The sequence below is a fragment of the Enhydra lutris genome, unplaced genomic scaffold (assembly GCF_002288905.1).
Source record: "Enhydra lutris kenyoni isolate GAN:26980312 unplaced genomic scaffold, ASM228890v2 scaffoldscaffold7, whole genome shotgun sequence".
Classification (NCBI taxonomy): Eukaryota; Metazoa; Chordata; class Mammalia; order Carnivora; family Mustelidae; genus Enhydra; species Enhydra lutris.
This window is the reverse complement of record NW_019154091.1, coordinates 41,843,823-41,868,676: the sequence shown is the minus strand read 5'-3', so window position 1 is coordinate 41,868,676 and position 24,854 is coordinate 41,843,823. Positions and strand designations below refer to the sequence as shown.

At 36.2% G+C, this 24,854-nt stretch overlaps 1 protein-coding gene across 1 annotated transcript in view; it reads left to right on the top strand.

Annotated features, from left to right (window-relative positions):
* Positions 1–24,854, top strand: part of LOC111142113 (epidermal growth factor receptor pathway substrate 8) — a 185,037-nt gene that overhangs the window by 118,583 nt on the left and 41,600 nt on the right. Inside the window, exons 2-9 of the mRNA XM_022495081.1 lie at positions 810–889; positions 3,149–3,225; positions 13,617–13,684; positions 14,687–14,848; positions 17,030–17,179; positions 19,815–19,897; positions 20,487–20,623; positions 23,689–23,762. Of these exons, the coding sequence (XP_022350789.1) occupies positions 831–889; positions 3,149–3,225; positions 13,617–13,684; positions 14,687–14,848; positions 17,030–17,179; positions 19,815–19,897; positions 20,487–20,623; positions 23,689–23,762 (810 nt within the window). The 5' untranslated portion in view covers positions 810–830. The remainder of the gene's footprint in view (positions 1–809; positions 890–3,148; positions 3,226–13,616; positions 13,685–14,686; positions 14,849–17,029; positions 17,180–19,814; positions 19,898–20,486; positions 20,624–23,688; positions 23,763–24,854) is intronic.

The window sequence follows — 24,854 nt, the reverse complement described above, 5'->3', positions numbered from 1 at the left end:
TTCTCTTTGTCAAATAAATAAATAAAATCTTAAAAAAAAAAGAAAGAAATCAGGTGTTGTCTCGGAGAACAAGGAAAGAAAAGGCCATTGGATTTAACAAGAAAGAAGTTTTGTTTATTCATCTTGTTTGAAAGAATTTGTTCAGTTTGTGAAACATATTAAAAATGTTTTCTGAAGTGAAATATCTGGTGATAACTTTTGAAATTGCTTTCTCACAAAAGGTGAAAAGAATGTGTAAATGGATACCTTCTTGGAAAAAAGGTATATCCAAGTGTGTGTATACACAATGTTGTCAAATGTGCTTTGAAGGAGGGAGAAAGAAGAAAAGTAGATGCAAGAAAAAGACTGGAGGGAAATAACAGGATTGTTAAATGAGAGTGCTCTGGGTACTGCTTTTCCCCTTTGTTCTGTATTTTGCACTTTTCTCAAGTTTTTAAAGTTAATAAACCTATAGTACTTCCATAATGAAACAGTAAACAAAGTAACATTTCATAAAACCAAGAATCATTTAAAGGTTTGAGCAGAATATACAGTTATGCCTTCTATATGTAGAGGACTCAGAACTATATTTTAGATTTTTCTTTAACTTGCCTCAATTTGCTTACTGCTCTGATACATTAATGTTAAAGGCCAGTTGAATCTTTGTTTATATGTCCGTCTGCACTTCTGGCGCCAGAGCTCTTTAAGGATGGAGATCTTTATCTTTGTGTTTCTGTCCCAGCAGTGACATGTGTATGTTGAATGCATAACTTGAAACTGAAATGTCTTGACCTTTTTATTACCTTTAATCTATGCCTTTCTTTTTCCAGAACCCAGGACTGAAAACCACAATGAATGGTCATATTTCTAATCATCCCAGTGGCTTTGGAATGTATCCAGCTCAAATGAAGTAAGTTGGAAGGTTTATATTTAATTTGTTGGGGTTCTTTTTTTTATGATTTATATATATTTTTTTAGAGAGAGAGGGAGAGACAGACAGAGAGTGCATGAGCCGGGACTCTTGGCCAGGGGTGGGGGTGGTAGAGGGTGAGGGAGAGAACCTTAAGCAGACTCTGCTCTGAGTACAGAGCTCGGCGTGGGGCTCCATCCCACAGCCCTGAGATCATGACCTAAGCCAAAATCAAGAGTTGGAAGCCTAACTGACTGAGCCACCCAGGTGCCCCTGTTGGGGTTCTTTTTGGATTTGATTTGGTGGCTTTGTTTTATATTTTAACTGAAAAGATTAACTGCCAGTTCTTTATGTAGTTTATTCTTCATTAATATAAAATTTCTTTCTAATTCTAAGCTATGATTGTATTTAAAAGTTTACTGTGTCTGGAAAGAAAAAGATGGTTAAGTAATATCCGCCTCAAGGACAACGACCTACTAGAAGGCAGTTTCTTCTGTTATTTTATGTATTACTGCTTTCCATGGTGGAATGTATACTTCCGAGATTTCCATTTCTCTGGAATATGCTATTACTTTTATTTATAAAACACTGGCATTTGAGGAGAGTTAAATGTCTTTCAGTCCAATCTGTCAAGATACTTTTCACTGTGTAAATCAAATAAAAAGTCAGGCGACCAAACAAAGCAATCCCTGTGGCTCCAGGTAGAACTTGAACTCAGGTCCCTGACATAAGTGGCTGTCCCCTTATTCGTTGTAGATGATATTGTAGTTACTTTATGTTGGCCATTATGGTCTGGAGTTCGCTCATCATTTTTCAGAATTCATAGGTTATTCACGATGTAAATTGTATCTTGTCCATTAGTTATTCAAGCCAGAAAGTTTGGCCACACCCTCAGTCTTCCTCCCTTTTCTTACAATAAATATCCATTTAGTCATGAATGTGTGACATTTTCTCCTATAAAGGAACTCTTGATTCTGTCTCTTCCTTCTTTATTTATTTATTTATTTATTTATCTATTTATTTGACAGAGAGAGATCACAAGTAGGCAGAGAGGCAGGCAGAGAGAGAGGGGAAGCAGGCTCCAGGCTGAGCAGAGAGCCTGATGCAGGGCTCAATCCCAGGACCCTGAGATCATGACCCGAGCCGAAGGCAGAGGCTTAACCCACTGAGCCACCCAGGCACCCTGTCTCTTCCTTCTTTCTGTTCTAGTTCTACGTAGGGCCTTTTTCCTACCATAATTTTTGCAGTACCCTCTACCTGGCTACCTTGCCATTTGGATTATTTTCTTTAAAAATGTTTTTGATCATGGCATGTCTTTGTATAAAAATATTTGCTGCATCTAGAGAATAAAAATTCAAAATTCTTATGCCCTCTATTTGCCTTCCCTATGTCTGAAGCCATTCCTCTCTTCTAGGCATGCCCCATTAGATGCATCATTCCCCTGGACACCGTGCTAGTCACTGAGCCAGTTCCTCACACCTTTTCCTCACTTAATTCTCCACCTGTCTGTACTTCTTCCCAGTCTTTTCTATTCTGCGGAAATGCCAACTTGGCAGTGAAGACTTTCTGCACATCCTGATTAAAAATTGAATCCTTCTTTGATCTCACCTGTTATATCTATTAGTTTTATCCAGATGTCACATTCTATTGTAACAATTTTACTTACTTGTTATATTAAAAGGATCATGTCCCCTGCCATATTCCTTATTCTAATAGGTTTTTGGGTTTAATGTTTACTGAATAAGTTTTTTTTTAAATTCACGTGATATGTTTACTCCACCTCCCATTATTAGTAGCAGGAGGTTAGAAATAGGGTAAAGTGGGTCCAATTAATGATAAAGTGTTATTTTACCTTTTAAGTTTTTGTGAAAATATGTCTATTCCATGATAGGTTCAGTCATTGAGTACTTTTTATGACTGGATCACTGCTCTCAACTCAATTTAGTATGGCACACTTAAACTCTTCTGAGATAGTTTGAGCCTTATTGACTTCCTTCTTATGAAGGTTCTGACTTGGAGTTTGAGAGGAGGCTGTGATTTGCACCTACCTCAGTCCAGACTGGGGTGCTGTGGTTTATATTCTGTTTCTTGACCAGAGCAGGATCTGTCTCATTTTGACAAACCTAAGTTATGTTTTTTAAAAACACATGGTGATTGTGGTACATTGGAATTTTTATTTGTAGTTTTGAATTTTTATTGCTTACTTTGGACTTTAACCGAGCACAATGACCTTTATTTATTTATTTTTTTAAATTACAGTGGCTATGGAACATCACCCACCTTTTCCCAAATGGACAGAGAACACGGTTCAAAAACAAGTGCAAAGGCCCTTTATGGTATGTGTGTTTATTTGACAAGGTGTAATTCTGTTTCTAACCATATTTTACAAAAATTATGTATTCAGAGTCGTCATTTGAACCCATGCCTTGTTTATATTACTTGGAGTGACATATGAGAGATAACAATTGTTTAAAAAAGTTTTTATAAAAATCTACTAAGCTATGACTTCTGCTTACTGTCATATGATTTGGAACCACGGATGTATTGCAGTGTTTTCTAAGGAGTCTTTTAAATGGAGTCAATCCCTTAGGTGGATTTTCCCAGCTAATTATTTGTGGTATAATTGTTGATCTTCATGAATGATCCATTTCATTGTGGGCTGACAGTTCACAGGATTTCTTCCTTATAGCTCTTGAACTTTAGTAGTGTAATAGTATCATTTCTTTCTGTACTGCAAAAGTAGCAGGATTTCTCCTTGATTTTTCTTTAATTTCCCATGTTCTTTCTAGATTGTCTCATGTCTAAATAATGTATTTTTAAACTTTAATATAAAATAGAAGTCATTACTAAAAAGAAGTTAAGGACTCCTGAAATATACCCCATATGTCTGGAAATGCATTTTTTTCATGGGGTCTGCATGGGCTTTGATTATTGTATAATAATAAAGAATAAGAATAATATTATGGTTAAAAGACTCAGAACAGTATTGTGGTTAAGAACAAAGACTCTGGACCCAGACATCCTGGGTTCAAATTCAGTTCTATCATTTACTGGCTGAATGATCTTGGAGAAGATTCTTGTACCTAATTTTGCTTATCTCTATAATGTGGGATATCTCACAGAGTTGATATGACAATTAAATGAGTTAGTACATGTAAAATGCTTCATGTAGTGCCTAGTAGTGCCTGATAATCAGGAAGTAGTGTATACATTTGTTGTTATTGTTGGGAGTATCCTTATTATTATCTGTCATAGGAACTAACACCCTTTTATTTTATTTTTTTTTTAAAGATTTTATTTATTTGACAGACAGAGATCACAAGTAGGCAGAGAAGCAGGCAGAGAGAGAGGAGGCAGCAGGCTCCCCACCGAGCAGAGATCCCGATGTGGGACTCGATCCCAGGACCCTGGGATCATGACCTGAGCCGAAGGCAGAGGCTTTAACCCACTGAGCCACCCAGGCGCCCCACTAACACCCTTTTATAAATGTGGAATTCCCCCCCCCTTTTTTCTCATTATCTGGATCCACAGTGTCTTGGCTGTGGTAAGATGGAACAGTTCTAGGGTTTTGTGACTCTTTCTGCCTGTATAGTGAGTGACAAGGCCTTAGGACTCAAATCATACATTTATAAAATGGATTTTATACCATAACGGATAGATTTTCATATGGCTTTGTCTGTCTGATTAGTGTTAGTTTCACATTTCTCCAGTACTATATTAAGACATCCTTACCATGTCCTAGTAGTTGTGAGTTGTAGATCCAGAGAATATATCCAACAGATGCTTATTTTGTAGATTAATATGTGCACAGAATAGAGCTAGTAATATGTGGTTCTTGACTGTAAGGGACTTGCAGTCTAGAGAATGACTTGAAGAAACTGAAAAAGATGAAAGTCGTTTGGTTTGGTTTGGTTTAAAAAAAACAAAATGATTAATTCCTTCAGTCTTTCATTTCTAGGCAGATAGTTATTAAGTACTTCTGTGTGCCAGGCCAAAGTCTTCATAGCCTCTGTTTCTATGACAATCTAGTCATTCCAAAGATGAACAAGACATGGTCCTTGCTTATGCACTGGTTTGGTGAGGTAGACTAGTAAATGCGTTGTTATAATAAAGAGCTATGTAAACTTGGATGGCAGTGTCTGAGGTGCAGTGGGGACAGTCAGTTCTGTGTGGTGGGGCTGGGAGTCAGAAGGGATTTCATAGAGGAGCTGAGCGTTGAGCTGAACTCTGCGGCAGGCATTTAGGAGGTTGGTGGGTGCTGTAAAGAGCAGTATGAACCCTTTATAAACGAGACTGTGAGCTCTGTGAAGTTGGGCCATGTCTGCCTTGATTACTTCAGGATCCCCCAAGCATAGCACAGCACAGTGGCTAACATACAACATACGCTTAGTCAATACTTGCAGAATGAATATATAATGAATGAATGAACTGCACACAGTTCGGTCTTAACTCGAGGGTGCAAGGTGGTGCGTTGGGAAGTAAGATTAGAAATCTAAACATGGGGGCGCCTGGGTGGCTCAGTGGGTTAAGCTGCTGCCTTCGGCTCAGGTCATGATCTCAGAGTCCTGGGATCGAGCCCCGCATCGGGCTCTCTGCTCTCTAGGGGAGCCTGCTTCCTCCTCTCTCTCTGCCTGCTTCTCTGCCTGCTTGTGATCTCTCTGTCAAATAAATAAATAAAATCTTTAAAAAAAAAAAAAAAAAAAGAAATCTAAACATGGACCACAGTGGGAAGAATCATACTAGAGAGTTTGGACGTTGTTTGCAGGAAATGCCTAACCATTGAGGTTTTTTAGTCAGTTTTTTTGTCTTGGGTCACTCATAGCAGTATTGAGGATGGTTATGATTAGTACGAATGGAAATAAGTCAGTCAGACATCTAAGTAATAGCCTTAAGACTTTTGTTAAGACGAAAGAGTGTCGATCATCTCACAAATACCATAGATCCAAAAATCAGTTTTCAGAGAGCTAAGAAAAGGAGTAAGGGATAAAAAGTAGAAGTCATTTGCAAATTTTAATGTTTACTTTGTGTTAAGAGCATCTTCAAAAAATCATAGATCTGAGGATTGAAAATCAGCAGCCTATAAGCAGGAAATTTCTGTTTTCCCCTTTTTACATATAGAACAAGCTGAGGTTCCTTTCTAAGGTGAGATGATTTGTCCGAGTCACATAACTTTACAAATCTTCATTATAAGAAAATGTGACAATTTTGTATAGTCACAAAAATGAATGGTGTATTGGTAAAACAGAGGATACAAAGAGAGGGAAAGAGAGGGGCAAATCCAAGAGACATTTATTAAGAAGAAAGAAGACTTAGCAAATGTATTTGGCTGAGAAGCAAGCAGGTTTTAAGTTCCTTGAAGTTGCAGATAATGTTTCATTCCTTTTTGTATCTAATCCTCCCCCTTCCCTCCCAAACTCTCAGTCAGTGCCCATGGAATGAATGGTGTGAAAGATAGGGAAGAAATACATTCAGATTTTGAATGAACCTTTGCAGTAAGCAAGTTGTAGTTGAAGTTCCAACTGTAGTTAGTTAGCTTTGAGTGTTTAGCCTCCCAAGTTTTCTTTTTTTTTTTTTTTTTAACTAAGGAATTGGTAAAGATTTTTAGTGTAGTTTATCACAGTGTATCCATTTTCTTTAAAATTTCTCCTTTCACAATGATTAAACCAGTTGAATAAATCTTTCAAAAATTAGTTTCTTTCCTGGATGGTACATGAACTTCTTTGGCATGTGAAGATACTATTTAGTGCACTGGAACATGAGTTTTATGGTAATGATCATTGTTTTTATACACTGGCCATAGGTTCGATACTGACTGCCTCTAGAGTTTCACACAGCTTGTCTTTTTCATGAGAATGCTTTTCAGGTCTGACACCATCATGTCCCCCCCACATTCCTTCAGGAACTCAGTAACTTCAGTCTCGGAGAGGCAACATGGGTTCTGGGGGCCAAGCAATTTCGGGTTGAATTATTGCCCTTCTACCAGAGGACTGCCATTTTGGGCAAGTGATTTTATCTCTTGGCCCCAGTTTCCTCATCTACAAAATAGAAGTGATAATAATATTGTGTTAAGTTTATATGAGAAAATAGAAGTAATGAGTCTGTCATGGCATTGAGGAAGAACATAGGAGAGTCACTTTTTGTCCTTGGTCCTCAGATTAATCAAGCCCCTCAAATTTAATATTTTGATGTTACCTCCAAATGATGTTATATGTGTAATCTCAGTGTGCTTGGACAGGTTCAAGGGTAATCTTCATCATATTTTTAAGCTTATATTCCAGATATTACCGGAAATATTTTTTTGTACTGTGAACTATACAATTATGATGATATATTTGCTTCTTTTGGATATGTGTTCATTTATTCAAGGAAAGTAGTTAAAGTATACTGCAGTTTAATAACCCTGTTTTGTCATTTCTTCATTATGATACAAGAAATTTCAAAGCCAGGATGTGAGAGGCTCTACATCACCAAAGTCCCTGATAACATAAATAAATAGGGAATAAATATTAATTTCATTTTCCTCCACATACCTCATGACAGTAACATTTCATTTGGCTACTGTTATTGAGGAGTTGAAAATTTTGTATTTTTCTCCAGTGAGCCTGCTTGTCAAAGTCTTTAAGCACTAAAATTTAATATAATTTTTAAGGAAGTACTTGTAAAATATATTAAACCTTCCTTTCCACCAGGGCGTGGTGCCTGTAGTCTCCCGTTGATGACTCAGATGGTCATCAGTGCACATGAGCTCGTGTGCTGTGATGTGCTCAGAGGCTGTATTCTCTACGTTTATACCAAATTGTTCAAAATCTTTTCCCTTTTGAACATTTGTGGCTACTTTTTCCATATGGCTACGTCCCAAGCCCATTACTTTTGCCTGTTGTCAATGTGCCTCCTTCTGATATGTACAGGCTGAAAAACTAGAAGGAAAATCTTTAGTAGAGTAAGCTGTAAGTGGGGAATCAAGAGTCCCATTAAAGTCTGCATATTAAAATGTGCAAGTTTCAGTGTATAAACTTGTGACATCGGTCTGCCATTCAGAGGACTTTAGTATGGGCTCTGCTATGTTCTGAATAGCTGAATTTCCTAGAAGAGTAACTTTTCTGTAAATTCGATATTGCTGAATTTGTAATACAACCATTTATACTAACCAGCTGTTTAAAGTCATCCTCTATCCAGAAAAAATCAGGTTTCACAGACTTACCAGTTAGCTGTATATATATATATATATATATATATATTTTGTCATTACTGACATTTATAGTAACTATGAGATTTGTTTTGTTGTATTGGTTAAATGTGATAGACAAGTTCTCTCTTCATTCAGCCTTAAGTTGGAACTTTTTTTTTAAGATTTTTTAATTTATTTGACAGAGATCACAAGTAGGCAGAGAGGCAGGCAGAGAAAAAGGAAGGGAAGCAGGCTCCCTGGATCATGACCTGAGCTGAAGGCAGAGGCTTTAACCCATGGAGCCACCCAGGCGCCTCAAGTTTGAACTTTTTTGTGAAGCCAGGAAGGAGAAAAATGTATTTGTGTTTTTCCTGTTTTTCTTTTTTCTTCTTAAGGAGGGACTAGTAAGAATTGAGTATAACTTATCTGTAAACCATACAATTCATTTCTATATAATTGACTTTACAATAAAGTTTTCTTTATTTTTACACAGTGCTTGACTTATCTCATAGGAATATTCCTGAATATAGCACTTTTCTTAATAGATATGTACCCCACATTTTATTTACTTATTTAATTAATTTTTTTGTACCTATCTTCTCTTCCTGTCCCTTTTTATCTTCTGAACTTGGTTGGGAATTAATCTCTTTGTGTATTGTCAGATTTGGAGCCCAAGCAATCTCTTACATATTCAGGTGGCATTCAGGAGGCATTCAGGAATTAAAATCCATTTCTCTTTTCTCTATCTTCATTTACGGTGAATATTTTACTGGAGAAAATATGTACATCTTTTTTTTTTAAAGATTTTATTTATTTATTTGAGAGAGAGAGGGAGAGAGAGACAGAGACCATGAGAGGAAAGAGGTCAGCGGAAGAAGCAGACTCCCTGCCAAGCAGGGGTCCTAATGTGGGACTCGGTCCCAGGACTCCAGGATCATGACCTGAGCCGAAGGCAGTTGCTTAACCAACTGAGCCATCCAGGCACCCCAAATCTTCTTTTTTAAGAACATTTTTTTTAATTCTTAAGAAATAAATGGCCCGTGATTATATATTATCAGGCAGTTAGGCCATGTTAGAGTCACAGTTCAGCTTCATAGAATGTGCTGGTGTTTTATGACTCAAGAAGACTGGCAGTGTTCACACCTTACCTGAGAATTTTAAAGCTTCTTTTCTCCTCATGGGATAAGCTGTCTTAACAATTTGTTGAACAAGCAAGTAAAATTAACTCTTAAATAATTTAGTTTTGTAAAAATGACCTTGTTTGTTTTTAAAAACAGTATCTTAGTTTTGATACTGATTTGTCAAACTGTGATTGTGGCGGCCTAGATAATGAGAGGCTGTTCTTACCCCGCAGTGCTCCCCTGATTCCCATTAAGCACCTCACCTCTGTGGAAATTATACACTAAAATAGTGGGAAAGGAATTCTCTTTTACTGTGCTTGAAAGTCTAAAGTAATTGGAGCAGTAGCCCATTGTTTTATTTAGAGAGAGAAATAAATACTCAGCAGCTACTTTTATGTTACTTTTTTTCTTTTTAATTGCCAAATCCTTATTTTGAAGCTATGCTTTATTTTCAGAGAAAGAGAAAATAAAATTATCTTAATGTTAGCTCTTTTCTTTTTTTAATGATTTGTTCATTTATTTGAGAGAGAGACAGAGTGTGGGGGAGAGGGAGAGGGAGAGGGAGAATCTTTAAACAGACTCTCCGCCGAGCACGGAGCCCGATATGGGGCTCTGTCTCAGGACCCTGAGGTCATGACCTGAGCTGAGCTGAAACCAAGAGTCACACACTTACCCAACTGAGCCACCTAGGCACCCCAAAGCATAACATTTTTAAAAAATTAAGACTTGTAGATTTAGGTTCGTAGCAAAATTGAGGGGAAGCTACAGGGATTTCCCATGTACCACCTTGCACACATATAGCCTTCACTATCAACAGCCCACACCAGAGTGGTATGTTTGCTATTACAGTCGATGAACCTACATCGATACATCACAGTCACCCGAAGCCTTCTGAAACCTGAATTTAATGCTCCCAGTCTGGAAGGGAATTATCAAATTCTGCAGCATCAATCCGATAATGCGAAAATAATCTGTAAAGGATTTTCATCATTGGTTACTGAATTCACCTTATTCCATTTCTTTGGGTTTGTATATTCTGGTCTGTGGTATAAAAGTGAGTAGGAAAAATCAATTCAGATTGAGAGAGAAAAGAAGATAGAAACTGAGGCTTTTGTGTGAGCAGTTGAGCATCCTATAAAGTGAGAAACCCAGAACTCTACTGCCAGATTTCTTCAGTGATGATTGAATACACTATTTGACCATGATTTACACTCTTGATTTGGAAAGAAAGATTTTCTTTTTTTTTTCTTTTTAATTTATTTGACAGACATCACAAGTAGGCAGGCAGAGAGGCAGGCAGAGAGAGGAATGGAAGCAGGCTCCCTGCTGAGCAGAGAGTCTGATGTAGGGCTCGATCCCAGGACCCTGAGATCATGACCTGAGCTGAAGGCAGAGACTTTAACCCATTGAGCCACCCAGGTGCCCCGGAAAGAAAGATTTTCGACTTCAAGGAGTAACATGTAGTAGATGAGTTGGCATTTGTACAACTTTTGGACCAATGGTTTTCAGTCCTGACTGCACGGTAGAATTGGCGTTTATAAATTCCAGTCCCCAGACCTCATCCTGAACCAGTTACAGGAGAGTCCCTAGCAGGGGGGAGCCAGGCACCATTTTTCCAAGTTCACTCTGGTGTGTGGCCCAGGCTGATGACCATTGTGAAAGTAGGGAACGTCATTAGAGGCTTTATCTTGAGTATCACTGAGACTTCATTTAGATTTCTCATGCTTTTTTAAGGCTTTTGGTGAGATTTTCAGCTTAAGAGTGTAATTACTATTTACAACTGTGCTTGAGAGTACATATGATTCTCATAAAAAAGAAATGTACCATAATTGCCTCTTAGGAACTTTCTTTCAAAATTTTCGTATTAAAATGTTAATATTAACCTTTATTTATTCATTGGCTTAAATCACTAGGACTACTAGCTTATTTATAAATCCATTTTATGGCATTTATATACTGCTAGGATCTTTAAAAGGTAATTTCTTATAACACATGCCTCTTGTTTATTGGGCAACATTGGAGAGAAAGCAGGTTAACAATTTCTAAAATGGATTCTGCATTTGGAATATTAGAAATAACACATATCTTCTAGGCATTCAGTGATCAGCGAATGTCATGTTCTTTACAAAGACTATCAAACAGGCGGTGTTTTTCTCTTGTACTTGTACAATACGTTTCTATGATATTAAGAAACTATATTAGAAAATGTGGGAAAACACATTCTTACTACTTCATAATGAGAATCTTTAATTACAAAACATACAGTTGAGCTTCAGTTGTGTTTACTGGCCACTTATCTGAAAGACTCGGTGAAGCATTTGAGTGTCCTGGGGTTCCCATATCACAACTGGCTACCATGGCAACCACGGCCATTTCTCTTGCTGTGCCGGTCAGACCACAGGAAACAGAACCACCTCCATGTCCTGTGTCTGCCATAGAGAGTCGTGCTGGAAAGTGGGAGACCCATGATCCTGAAATAGTGATTATTTCTCAAAGTGCTTTTGTCAGATATGTTCCTCAGTTTATATTGCTTGTCACCAGTTCTCCTGAGAACAGTTTTCCATTTGTTACTATCTCACATTGATTAATGCTCAGCTAATAATCAGAAAAAGTCATGGTTGTTTATTTATTTTTTTTCGGTATGTAGAATATAGTCATGTAAGTGAAGCTTACGTACATTTTGTTATATTGAAATAGAAAAATTTAAGGTGAAACCAGATCTTTCTTTTTGATCACATTATTTTGGTAGGAACAGATGGATCATACTTCTTCAGGTCATCATCCAAACAAAAGAAGAAAGGTAGAAGATACTGAATTTTGTAGTGTGTCTCTTTCAGTTACATAACTAATGCTGCAAAAGCAAAATAGAATATATCGGAATAATATCAGACTGATATAATATGAGGGCTATGGATATTTTTCATCTAAGTTTTAAGGTAACTATAAAAGATGATTACTACTGTATATATTGTGAAACAATACTATATTGGAGTTTTCAAAAATTCTGTTAACATTCCGAATCTGTATATGTACTTTATATACATATATATATATATATATATATATATATATATATTTATATTTAAGATTTATTTATTTGTTTGACAGAGATCACAAGTAGGCAGAGAGGCAGGCACAGAGAGAGGAAGGGAAGCAGGCTCCCTGCCGAGCAGAGAGCCTGACGTGAGGCTCGATCCCAGGACTCTGGGATCATGACCTGAGCCAAAGGCAGAGACTTTAACCCACTGAGCCACCAAGGCGCCCCATACTTTATATTTTTATACTTGGTTTGCTTTCATGCTCCGGAGAACTTTTCAACTTCTGAAGTTGTAAGAAGATCTAAAAGTTTCTATATTAACTGAAAGAAACATGTTTATATTTGAAAGCAGTTAGATATTAGGAAAGCTGAGGAGCGTGTGTGTGTGCCTGTGTGTGCACACATGTGCATGTGTGTTTGTGTCTGTGTGGCTGAATGTTAGTGCTGTGGGAGTCTTGAGGTCTGATCTTATTTCAGTGTTTCATTTTACAAGGAGTGCTGAGGTCCGGAGCTAAGCGTCTTGCCTTAATTGAGCATCCTACTTAGTGATAGAGCCAAAGCTAGAGTCAGTAATCTTTTGGTTCTCACTCAGGGTTCTTTTTCATCATACCATTCTGTTTTAGAAAGAATAGGCAGCTCTGAATCAACAAATAAGCAAGTTACCTGACTAGAGAACAACAAATACAAAATATTGCCTCCACATATTTTATATTTTGGTTTTGCAGCATTTTACGAAAGAAAATAAAGGTTTATTTTTGCTTTTTCTGAAGTGTGGTGCAGTAACTTTCTACCTGACTCTCATATTTTCTAAAAGCCAATGTCTACGATTTTGAGTATCACATTTGTTTATTCTGTAGCTGTTAAAATTTAATGGCAATCAGTATGATTAAATCATGTTTTGAATCTCCTCTGACACTCTCTGTAGTTTGGATGTTGTGAAAGGAGATGTTCCTTGTAGTGGCCATTCTCTTGATAACGTAGTCTAACTCCTAGAATACAGTGTCTATGACAGTATTGGGCAATTCTGTTTTGTTCTCTGTACACTAAGAGAAGAGAGTTATAAGCCAGTTTTTATGTTTTTACCAAAGAATACGTATCTGATGAATAAAACCCGTGCACTAAATAACTCTTTTTCTGACAACATTAATAATCTAGATTTACTTTTGGGATTCTGAAAATTTGTATTGGGTCAAATTGTTCTTGCATATCATTTAAGCTTTCTGTAGGCTTTTTCATTTAATGTGAATAATGAGTGTTTTCAGATACACCACACAATGGTGACTTGTCAGCTACTGTATTTATATGTGAGATAGACTCGTTTTAGAGATGGCCACAAGACACTGATACATGAACTTCAGCCTGTTAGTGGCTAAATAATGACTTCTTCAACCTCTCTTTCAGAACAAAGGAAGAATTATGCTCGGGACAGTGTCAGCAGTGTGTCCAATATATCCCAATATCGTGTCGAAGTAAGATGTTTTGTTGTTTGCTAAAATTTAGAATGAACCCTGAGGGACATAAAAATTGGGTAGTAAAATCAGAATTATGTTTTATTTTATTCTTGTGATGTGCTGTGAGTTGTGTCGACCTTTTACTTCCAATTTTTGTAAAACTGAGATGTAAAATAACGAAGTATCTTGTTCGTCTGGGGTCCGTTTTCACAGAGAATAAATTAACCACTTATTTATCATTGGCAGCCTTATTTTGGTTAAAAACAGGAGAGGTGCTTCTGTTTTATATTTTAGAATCTTTTTTTGAAATTACACCTTTGCTTTCACCGAGTGGTTTAGTTTTAGTTTTAGTTTTACCTAAAGTCATGATTAGACCTATTTAAACAACGGTTTTCTTGTTTGATTTTTCCTGTGTAGTTATCTTTTAAGATATATTTGCTCTTGATTGGAATCTACATAGGTGACTTTTGCTTCCTATAGAACATATTTAAGTAGGAAGTAATTTTTAAATTGCTCTTATTTTCTGTTTTCTACCCATAGCAAGCATGCTTCATGAAATGTGAGGTTTTGTTTCAGTACTGTGGCGAGTTTGACAGTTACTACAGTGGTAGCTGACTACCCACTCCTGTCTACCCGTGTCTGTTTCTAGCCGCAGTGCAAAGGGCCTGTTGTGGCTCAGCACCTAAGTAACCAGCATGGAATGATGTGGGAGGGATCAGTCTTAAGAGAATGCTTTTAAGCTGTTCAGAATTTATGTTCTATTTATGTAGCTCAGCATGGCTCAGTATTATACAGATTTAGCTATTTTATGACTCAAGGTACCCTTTCCTCAATTCAATAAAAACCTGCTTGACTTTCTTATCTTAATAAGAGAGCCACAAAGTTGGAGGAGACCTTGTGTTGGCTCCTCCCTGCTCCGCTCGCTGACTTTGATTAGGTCGCTGTGGCTTTCTTTCAGAAAACATGCACTAAGAGAATGTGTGTGTTATAAATACTTTTTTCCTTCTTGTCAATCGTAAGCACTTGACTACCTTTGTTCTGGATCGGAAAGATGCTATGATAACTGTTGATGATGGAATAAGGAAGCTGAAATTGCTCGATGCCAAGGGCAAAGTGTGGACCCAGGATATGATTCTTCAAGTGGACGACAGAGCTGTGAGCCTGATTGATTTGGAATCAAAGGTAAGTCTGTAAAATTTAGATGATTTCACTTCCAGGAAAGTTCCACAGGTATTTGTGTTGGCACACAGGTCATATTGTTTAAAAAGGGATGCAAGTCTGACAAAATAAAATATTTGTCAGTGAATTTAAAGAAGAAATATACTACTGCATAGAAATTATGCCCACAAAAATCAGTTCCTGAAACTAGAGATAGAGGGATACGTGTTTTTGTTTTTTTTTTTAAAACCACAAATGATGAGATGGAGGAAGTGAGAAAAAAAAATTCATAACACTGAAATAAGGCCCCAGTGGAGCCTTATTCGTTATGACATATATTAAGTATATACTAGACAAACTGTATCCCAGTCACTGAGTAACCTGGGATGAAGGGTGTGTGTGTGTGTGTGTGGGTGTGTGTGTGTGTGTGTATTAACTTTTCACCAGCCCTATAGCAGGCACCTTTATTTTGCACAACCACTGGTAGGTACAATGCTGGAGCTCTTAATACAGGACTTTTCTGAGCCCCATCATCTGATAAGCATTTGAGTTGCTAAGATAAAACAACGGTCCTTATCATCTTAGACTATTCTGATAGGACTCGGAGTAAGATCTGTCCTTTGTTTTCTCAACTCCATCTACACAGTGAGAGAACAGCAACTGAGTGCTTCTCTCATCCTCATTGTTTTAAGTTGTTATATATAAAGGAAGGATAGTACTTAATTTACTTTTTCAAAGAAAGAAAATTTGTTATTTCTGGTCCTCTGATAAATTGCATTTTATTTTGATGGAACCCAAATTTGCCTTTGCTGGACCTCAGGGAATCAAAAGTTAGAATAAATTCATGGTATGCTGTATGTGTGTATATGCTATCTGTAATCAAAGTTGCTGCTTTTTTCCTTTTATTTGTTCTTTATTTAACTATTTTCATTTACTGGAGATATTGTATTTTCTTTTTTTAAAGATTTTATTTATTTATTTGACAGACAGAGATCACAAGTAGGCAGAGAGGCAGGCAGAGAGAGAGGGGGAAGCAGGCTCCTTGCAGAGCAGAGAGCCCGATGCGGGGCTCGATCCCAGGACCCCGGGATCATGACCCGAGCCGAAGGCAGAGGCTTTAACCCACTGAGCCACCCAGGTGCTCCACAGATATTGTATTTTCTTTATTAAAAAAATCAGTTTCTCTCATTAATTCATTATGATCCACTCACAATTTGTATAAAGGCATTAGTATAACAATAAGCATTTTAAATATATCTCATTAAGTATAGAATTCAGAAAGCTCATTAAGTATCTGTCAGTATTTTATTTAGGTAGCTGTTTATAGGTTAGAGAATATTCACTTTTATACTAACAAACATATTAATTACTTTGAAGAATGTATTTTTTAGTGAGATCCTTCTGGCCCAGCTGTTTAACATTTTTGGCTAGAATGAACGAATATATATATAATGAATTTTTTCATTTGAGAGAGTCATTGAAATTAAAAAAAAAAAAAAGTGTGGGGCGCCTGGTTGGCTCAGTCCTTAAGCGTCTGCCTTCAGCTCAGGTCATGATCCTGGGGTCCTGGGATCAAGCCCCACATGAGGTTCCCTGCTCAGTGGGGAGCCTGCTTCTCCCTCTCCTTCTGCCTGCTACTCTGCCTACTTGCGCTCTTACTCTCTGTCAAATAAATAAATAAAATATTTTTAAAAAAGTATAAGTGATGTATTATTTTTAGCCTAACATTTGGGATTACTGAAGGTAGAAATTAAAAGAGTATGACTGTTCAATGTTCAAGTAAAAGGAAATTCTGACACTATATAGCCAGAGGGGGAAAAAATGCCATTTAAAATGGTGAATCATTTTGGAAAGAGGCCTCACTTTACTTTTCTCTTAAAAATATCATCTCTACTCCACAACCTGAGGAAGTCAGTAATGCTAAATTCAGTATTTCTTCTGTTTATTAAGAACATAACTTCATTCCTCTGCTAAATATTTCCTTTTTGTTGCTCTTTCTCCCACTCACCTTCTAGCCCCATCTTGTTTCTCTGTTGCCACCTTATATCTACTCCTCCTCCACATCTGCAGGTTTTACTAGTATTCACGGTCAGTGTGAGCTTCAGACTTCAAAAATTATTTGTACAGTGTCTAGAGCTCTTTGTTCAGTAGATTTTAGATATACAATAAAAATTATGACAAGTTATATTTTTACTTTGTTTACAGAATGAACTAGAGAATTTTCCTTTAAGCACAATCCAGCACTGCCAAGCTGTGATGCATTCCTGTAACTATGATTCAGTTCTTGCCCTGGTGTGCAAAGAGCCAACTCAGAACAAGCCAGATCTTCATCTTTTCCAGTGTGATGAGATTAAGGTAAAAGAATGGCAAATTTTTTTCCCCTTTCAGTTAGATGTTCTGACAGCTATTGGATTATCCACTTTAGTCACATGACCAGTGGATTTCTAGATTGTTAGGATTTTGTAAGGAAAACAAATACCTTAATATTTTTCCCACAGTTCCAGTAAATAAAGAGGAAATAGAATGGTATTTTTAAAAAGAAAGATGCATTCTATTAATTAAAAAAAAAACAGGCATAGGTAATATATTAAATTCTTCATTGAGTTACTTGGACTTGTATAATTAAAAATTGATTCTTCTAAAATCATGCTTTATGGACAATAAGTAATCACGCCATCCTATTTTATTCTGCACTAATCACATAACATGGATTATTGCAATGAAACCCTTAGACATTTTCCATTATACAGATTTAAAGCTCACCATTTAATTACGTGACTTGAATAATTGCTCAGGATAGGTAATCCCTAAGTAATAATGTGAAAGGAGTTAAGCACAGTTACCAGTAAAAACATGCTATATCCTGAAGATTGGTATTCAGAGTACACCGTGATTTTCAAATGCTTATCACTTGTGGTGCTTTGTTGGACATTAGAAATTATCATCAACCTTGAATATTTTTAGGTGATGAGTTGATTTCTCCAAAAGGGAAATTATTTTGGGTTGAGTTGATTGGTGCTTTGCCAAAGCAGTGACTTATCACTGTGACTATATTATAAAACATACAGGTAGTTTTTATTTTATAAAGAAATGCTGGGAGATTAGCATGAAGTGTCATTTGATCTTTTCTGTATTTCTTTGACATTAAAATATGATAGATTATTAAGATTGACTGTCAACAGTCTATTTCATAATTTTCTTTTTCTTGCTTTATGTATAGATGACTTTATAAAAATTTTACTTGAAAATAACTGTGGTATTTACATAGTTTACATAGTGATGTTCATCAGAATTTTATGTAGTACATTTTGAAAGTCAGGAAAGGTATTAAGAATTTTGCAAGGTTAGATTTGTTAAGTATTAAATAAGTATTAATGTGAATATTTTTTTCTGAAAATATATTGAAGTTTAATTAAAATATTTTTAAAACAGAGGACTAAACTAAAAGACATTTTAAATCTGGTGTTTGCTTCAGTGCTCTAAAACTTAGCATGAAACTAAGAGTTACTGTGCTGAGTAAAGTTTCTGGATTTCAATGTTGAGAATAAAGGGCTTGTTTTATCTGATCGGGGATGGTGGTATTGATGGGTCTGAAACAGATTTACTGAATTACTGTTTTGTCTAAAAACTCAAATAACACTATGCAGCTCTGTGTTTTTGCTCATGAGTGCTATATTCCACATGAGACCTTTTTTTTTTTTTTTTTACCCTTGACACATTGAGAATATAAACACAATGAAATATGATGTAGTTTCTTTTATATGGGTCATGTTGCAACATCACTTTTGAGTTTTGAAGTTTCTTTATTACGGGGTTTTACACAACGCTCCTGCCCACCTCTGTAGTAAAATTTTCCTTAGAAATATGAGCCCAGCAAGTTCAGGGTTCCTAAGCATCTTCAGTTTTATTTAATATCGCACATAACAGAGTCTTTGACATGATGTTTATGATGTCTTCCTGAAACTAAGATAGTTTTACAGAAGTAACTCTGAACTAGGGTGCATTACCCTCACATTTAATTAGGAATGTGACCTTGGCGAAGCCATTATATGAGTATTCTTTAGTTTCATTAATTATAAAGCAAAGAGGACAGATTAGATAATCTTGACATTTCCTTTCAGCTCTAAAATGTTATGATTATCTGTGCTTATGGTGAAAGAATATACAGTGTACATATTTGAGAAAAACATACATAATGACAGAGAACAGGCAGGAACGAAAATAGAAGGTAAGTACATCCTAGCAGGAATTTAATATGCAGTAATAATCACTGGCCATAAATAAACTTCATACCAAACAAAATAAACTTAAGAAGCTGCTAACTTCGCTTTGTTTCCCAAGAAGACCAAATCACATATTCTTGTTGGAAAAGTATTAGAGAAGTTTATTGTTTGGAGAACGTTAGCTTTTACCTGAAATGACAAAATAAAGTAGATATCAAAGAGGGTACAACCTAGGGTTAGGGTTCATCCCATGATTATATTGTATTTGTCCCAAACTGGGAGTGTCTGCTGGGACTGAGTGATTTGTTCCAATAGGTTAATGGGTGCCCCCTCCTGGAGCCTGAGGATGAGAAAGGGGAAGGAGCTCTGCTCTACAGGTGTGCACTTCTAACCCCTTCGTTTCTTTTTAGGCAGACATTTTCTCACAGTTACATTTTCCACATATACTTAAATTTTCAACATATGCAAATCCTTTTCTCTTTGGCTGTATGCAGAGATAGCTTTTGTCTAAACTAATGGGATCTGGATTAAATAATCTTTGAGCATTTCTTCAGTGTTTGAAATTTGTCATTATAAAAGTCACCACCAAAAAACTGCCAAGAGTCATGTTTTGAAAGCACATTTTCAAAAAAGAACACTTTTCTTTTGCGTCAAGACACTTACTGATTCAGACAGGGAACATAATCCCTTTTGTTGTTGCTGTTTGAACCGATACATCAAGACAAGAAAAATCTGTGACCTCCCAGGTAACTTGTCTTCCATTGCAGGCAAACCTCATTAGTGAAGACATTGAGAGTGCAATCAGTGACAGTAAAGGAGGGAAACAGAAGAGGCGGCCAGAAGCCCTGAGGTAAAAACATTAAAAGAAGTTAAGGGGTAGAATTGTTTTAAGGTTTTTTTATTTGTGTTTTTCTTTTTGTTTTTTTTGTTTGTTTGTTTGTTTTGGGGGGGTTTGTTTTTCTTGTTGCTCTAAGGACTTAGAAAAATCATCTTCAGTGGAGGTCTGTTTTACAGAATACAGCCTGTGATTTCAGCTCATTCGCTCTTCCTGAGTTTGTCCAGTACACGTGTGCACCTTTCTCTCTGTGTTTTCTGGTCTTTCTCTGAGAAGCCTTCTCTCATATGTGTAGTCAGAGTCAGGACAGATGAGTGGCAGTTTAAGGAAAGGTAGCCTGGGGGAGTACAAATACGTATGAGGAGACCTCTCCCAGTCACGGGAGACCCAGAAAAAAATTAAACCTAATGTTCAGTTGAATTAAAAATTTTCTGTGTTTTTGTATTTCACATATACTTGTAAATATACATAATATGAAATGGTTAGGGAATCTTTTTTGTCCTCCCCCTTGACATTGTTCTTAAGGTTGAAGAACTAATACCATAAAATGAGAATTGATAGACATGGAGATGGTAAAAATTCTATTTTTTTCATCTTTTTTAAGGATGATTTCCAAAGCAGACCCTGGTATACCACCTCCACCAAGAGCTCCTGCCCCGGTGCCCCCTGGGACCGTTACCCAGGTGGATGTTCGAAGTCGGGTGGCAGCCTGGTCTGCATGGGCCGCTGACCAAGGGGACTGTGAGTATCTCTAGGGACTGTTGCTTATTTAACATTGACTTTGGGTTGTGACATAATTCTTGCTCTCAAATTTGGATACTGATTTCTGAACTGAAGCTTGAGGTTAGCTTTTTTTTAATAATAAAATACCACACTTAGATGAAGGAAATTTAAGTGTTGGACACTATAAGACTATTATATATGAGGGTTCAGATCAGTCATTTAAATAAATATGGCATTAGGATTACAGTCTTTTTTTTTTAATGTGATCAAAAATAGGAAGTTTGACTCAGCTAACAAAAAGATGGTAATACATTTTATACATTTTTTATATACAAAAAAATTTTTTTTTGCAGACTGTCCTTCAAAATTCTTTCCATTATTATTATCTTACCACTCTCCTGTTTGGAAAATTGTTGTGCTTACATGATAAAGGCTATCAGGGCAGTATTAGGACAAGAGTAAAAGCATCTCCTTCTTGCTAAACTTGTCAAAGGGGCCCTCTGTGTGCATCATCATTTCACCTTGACACTTTTTTTCAAAGACAAATAATCCTAGCATAGAACTTAGCATAACTTTTTATATGTAAGAATGTTGGTTTTATTAATTTTTTTATAATCTGAAGTTTTTATGACTGAAAATGCCTTCAAATATGTTTGGTCCAGTCTCTTCATTATGAGTAAATAAACTGTGATCCAGTGAGTTTGAGTTTGATGAAGACTAGAGCATCACTCTTTTGCCCTATTGTTCAATGGACTTAAGTCACTTATCCTTTATCTAATAAGGCATTATTCATGCAGATAACTGACAATGTAGTTAAAAAATAGAACTTGGTGGCCATCAGTGAGTGACTCTGGACATTACGTCTGCTGAGTCAAAGGCTGGACCCTGGAGTAAGACCAGGATCTGCTGTGTAATAACCTTGGACAGTATTTCTGTGTGTTTCAACCTCACTTGTAAAGTAGGGATAATAATTCATAGGTTGCTGTGAATCTGAAAGCAAATAATGTCTATAGCAGTCTCTACTGCAGTGTAATACAACATGTGGTTCGTCTCATTTTTGTCAAAGCGAGTTTTTTATTTCTGAATTGCTTTCCATTTTACTTATATTTTTTGTATCATTGAAGTTATTTTTAGAGATTTGCACTTAAATCCAGCCAATCAGATGAAAGAAAGAAATCTCTGAAACATCTGTTTATCAAAAATGAAGTAGCAGAATACTTAACTTTATAACAATTTATTTTTAGAAATCATACAAATTTCTGTTGATCCATTTTTTTTTCTGTGAAATTTTGTGTTTAAGAAAACTGATTGGAGTTTATAATGTTTCCTACTTTTTGTGTTCATATGGTACTTTTGTTGTTACTACTGTTTTGGTAGAAGAGATGTGGGTTTTGAGAGGGATCAAAATAGTCTTCCTTGAAGCTGAGGAAATATTTTAAGAGGAGTTTATAAATATTCTGAGTAAATTTGTGAAAACATCTGTAAAACCTAATAAAATTTACAAGAAAGAGAAAATTTTGTTTCTGGGATGTTTCTGGGCTCTAATTAGATTTTGTCTAAAAAATGCTGTGCAAGCTTACCTACTTAAATGAGAATAAGAATTTTCAGAAATTCTTATTTTCTACTAGGCCAAATAGAACGTAACACTTATCATGTGAGGCTCTGTCTGGATCCAAGCCGGTTTTTGGTTGGAAATCCCCCCCAAAAGGAGTATCTTTCTGGTTCCTTTGAAGGCTCCGGCTAACTCAGACTTAACATTTCCTTTGAATCCTTGACATACACTTCCCCTGACTTCCAACAGTGAACTCTGTAGAGTAGTGGCAGTGGATTCCTAGTGGTGCCACAGACTGTGAGAAGGTCTTCGAGATACTGCATCTTTCCTTACCTCACCCTTCAAATGATATTTCGGGGCTAATCTGGAATTCTTACTAGCTATATTTCAAGTTCAACATGTTGCTTTCTGTAGTATACTATACCCAAGGAATCCGCTAACTCCATGTAAAACAGCATTTAACTGGGAAGATTTCATAAATATAAATTCTAATTATCTTAAAGTACTTAAGAACCACTAATTAAGTTTCATAAGACTCCATAATTTCTTCTTTTGGGGGCCAGTATTCCATTTGTAGGGAAAGGCATAGAAGAGGTATAGCAATACAGAATTCTCAGTATTTTTTGTAGTTTTCTATATTGAACATCATGAGTAATGATATAGTATGAGTTTTTCCATTATTGATCTTACGTTTTTCCTGTTTCATCTGTACAATTTTTCTTTTATTTAATCTACTGTGAAATATTTCTAGAAGTATCTGTTTAATGGTGGTATTAACCAGAAGGGAGTTCATTATAATAACCTTATGATTAACATCATGCTTTAGCTAACTGAGCTAACTTAACAACTTGAATGCTCTTAAGATATGTATTACTTAATTTGCAAATCCTGTAGGTATTTATACTTAGAAAGTATAAATCAGTGAGCCCAACACTGTGGGTTTTAAGCTTAATGACAACTAGAATTTTTAAAAAGTACTTTAATGTCAGAACCCCCCAAGCTTTGTTGTATTCACAGTGGTGGAATGTATAAACTTGGGAGGTTGCATTAGAAGTTAGTTGACCTCCCATCCAAGTACTAACCAGGTCTGCCTGCTTGTGATCTCTGTCTGTCAAATAAATAATTAAAATCTTAAAAAAAAAAAAAAAAAAAAAGTTAGTTGACCACTTTTCGAGGAGCAGGTGCTTAAATGTGAGTTGATATTTCTTTCTTGTGTAGGAATTATAGGGTGAGAAATTAGGGTTGGTTCTACAGGCAGCTGTCATTGAGAAGAGGGAGAATAGGGAGGGAAGTTACAGGGTAAATAGACATCATAAAGGTTGAAGGCAAGCACATCAGCCTGGCCAAGTGCTTCTTAGTGAGGGCAAGAATTCATGTCATTCATAGATGATGAGCAGTTTTGATTTTGTGTCCAGTGAAGGTGTTCCCTTTTGAAAATGGCACTCTTTTCTAGCTAGTTTTCATGTTTCATTACCTAGATTGATCTTGCTTAGGTAACAGGTTGAAAGACTTATGATTCTTCTTTCTTCAGTTGAGAAACCAAGGCAGTACCACGAGCAGGAGGAACCACCTGAGATGATGGCGGCCCGAATTGACAGAGACGTGGTAGGTCCAACATTCCTCTTTAGGCCATTGCCTTTTTTTTGAAGAGGAAAAAAATATCAGCAGAGAAAACAAAGTTGATTTAAATAAAGATGTTTTGTGGATACTGTATTTTCTCTTTCCATTGGTGGTTATGCCCTTTGAACTATTTTTTTCTTAACCATTTTTACCTTTAGGCCAATATTTAGTAGGATAGGGCTCTGGTAGAAGAACTAGCATATTAACTAGTTTATAAAGGAATTTAAGCTAAATTATCAGATTTGGGGAATTTTAACTTTTTTTATAGTTTGTAATTCATAATTGAAACGTCTGCTAAATATCTCTTCGTGACATTTATTAAAAAATGTTTATAATGCCTGAAACATAAAAGTTAAGTGGAATTTTTAAAAAGTAGATATGCAGATTTTAACTCTTTATTAAAGATAAAGCTGTATTTATTTTTATTAGCAATAAAATAGTAATTTACTTAACAGAATGACGTTGCCCTGTGATGTAATAATAAAATATGATCTCAATATAATTCCCATTTATGTTATACATATTCCTAGCTTGTTTGGAAACAAATACAGGAATTTGAAGTTTGGGATTTAATTTTTCTATTACACCGTTATTTATTATACTTAAAAGTTTATTTAATCCCAGTTTCTAGTCTTTTGAATTAGAAGAATGTCAGGTTTCACACGTACTTGAGAAAGTCACCTAAGACTATAGTATGTCAGATAATCAATACTGTTCCAAGATTCAAATCAAAACCACATTGAGATACCACCTTAGACCAGTCAGAATGGCCAAAATTAACAAGACAGTAGTAAACAACATGTGTTGGATAGGTTGTGGAGAAAGGGGAGCCCTCATACACTCTTGGTGGGAATGCATGTTGGTGTAGCCACTTTGGAAAACAGTGTGGATTCCTTAAGAAATTAAAAATAGAGCTTCCCTATGACCCTGCAATAGCATTACTAGGTATTTATCCCAAAGATACAGATGTAGTGAAAAGAAGGACCATCTGTACCCCAATGTTCGTAGCAGCAATGGCCACAGTTGCCAAACTGTGGAAAGAACCAAGATGCCCTTCAACAGACGAATGGATAAAGA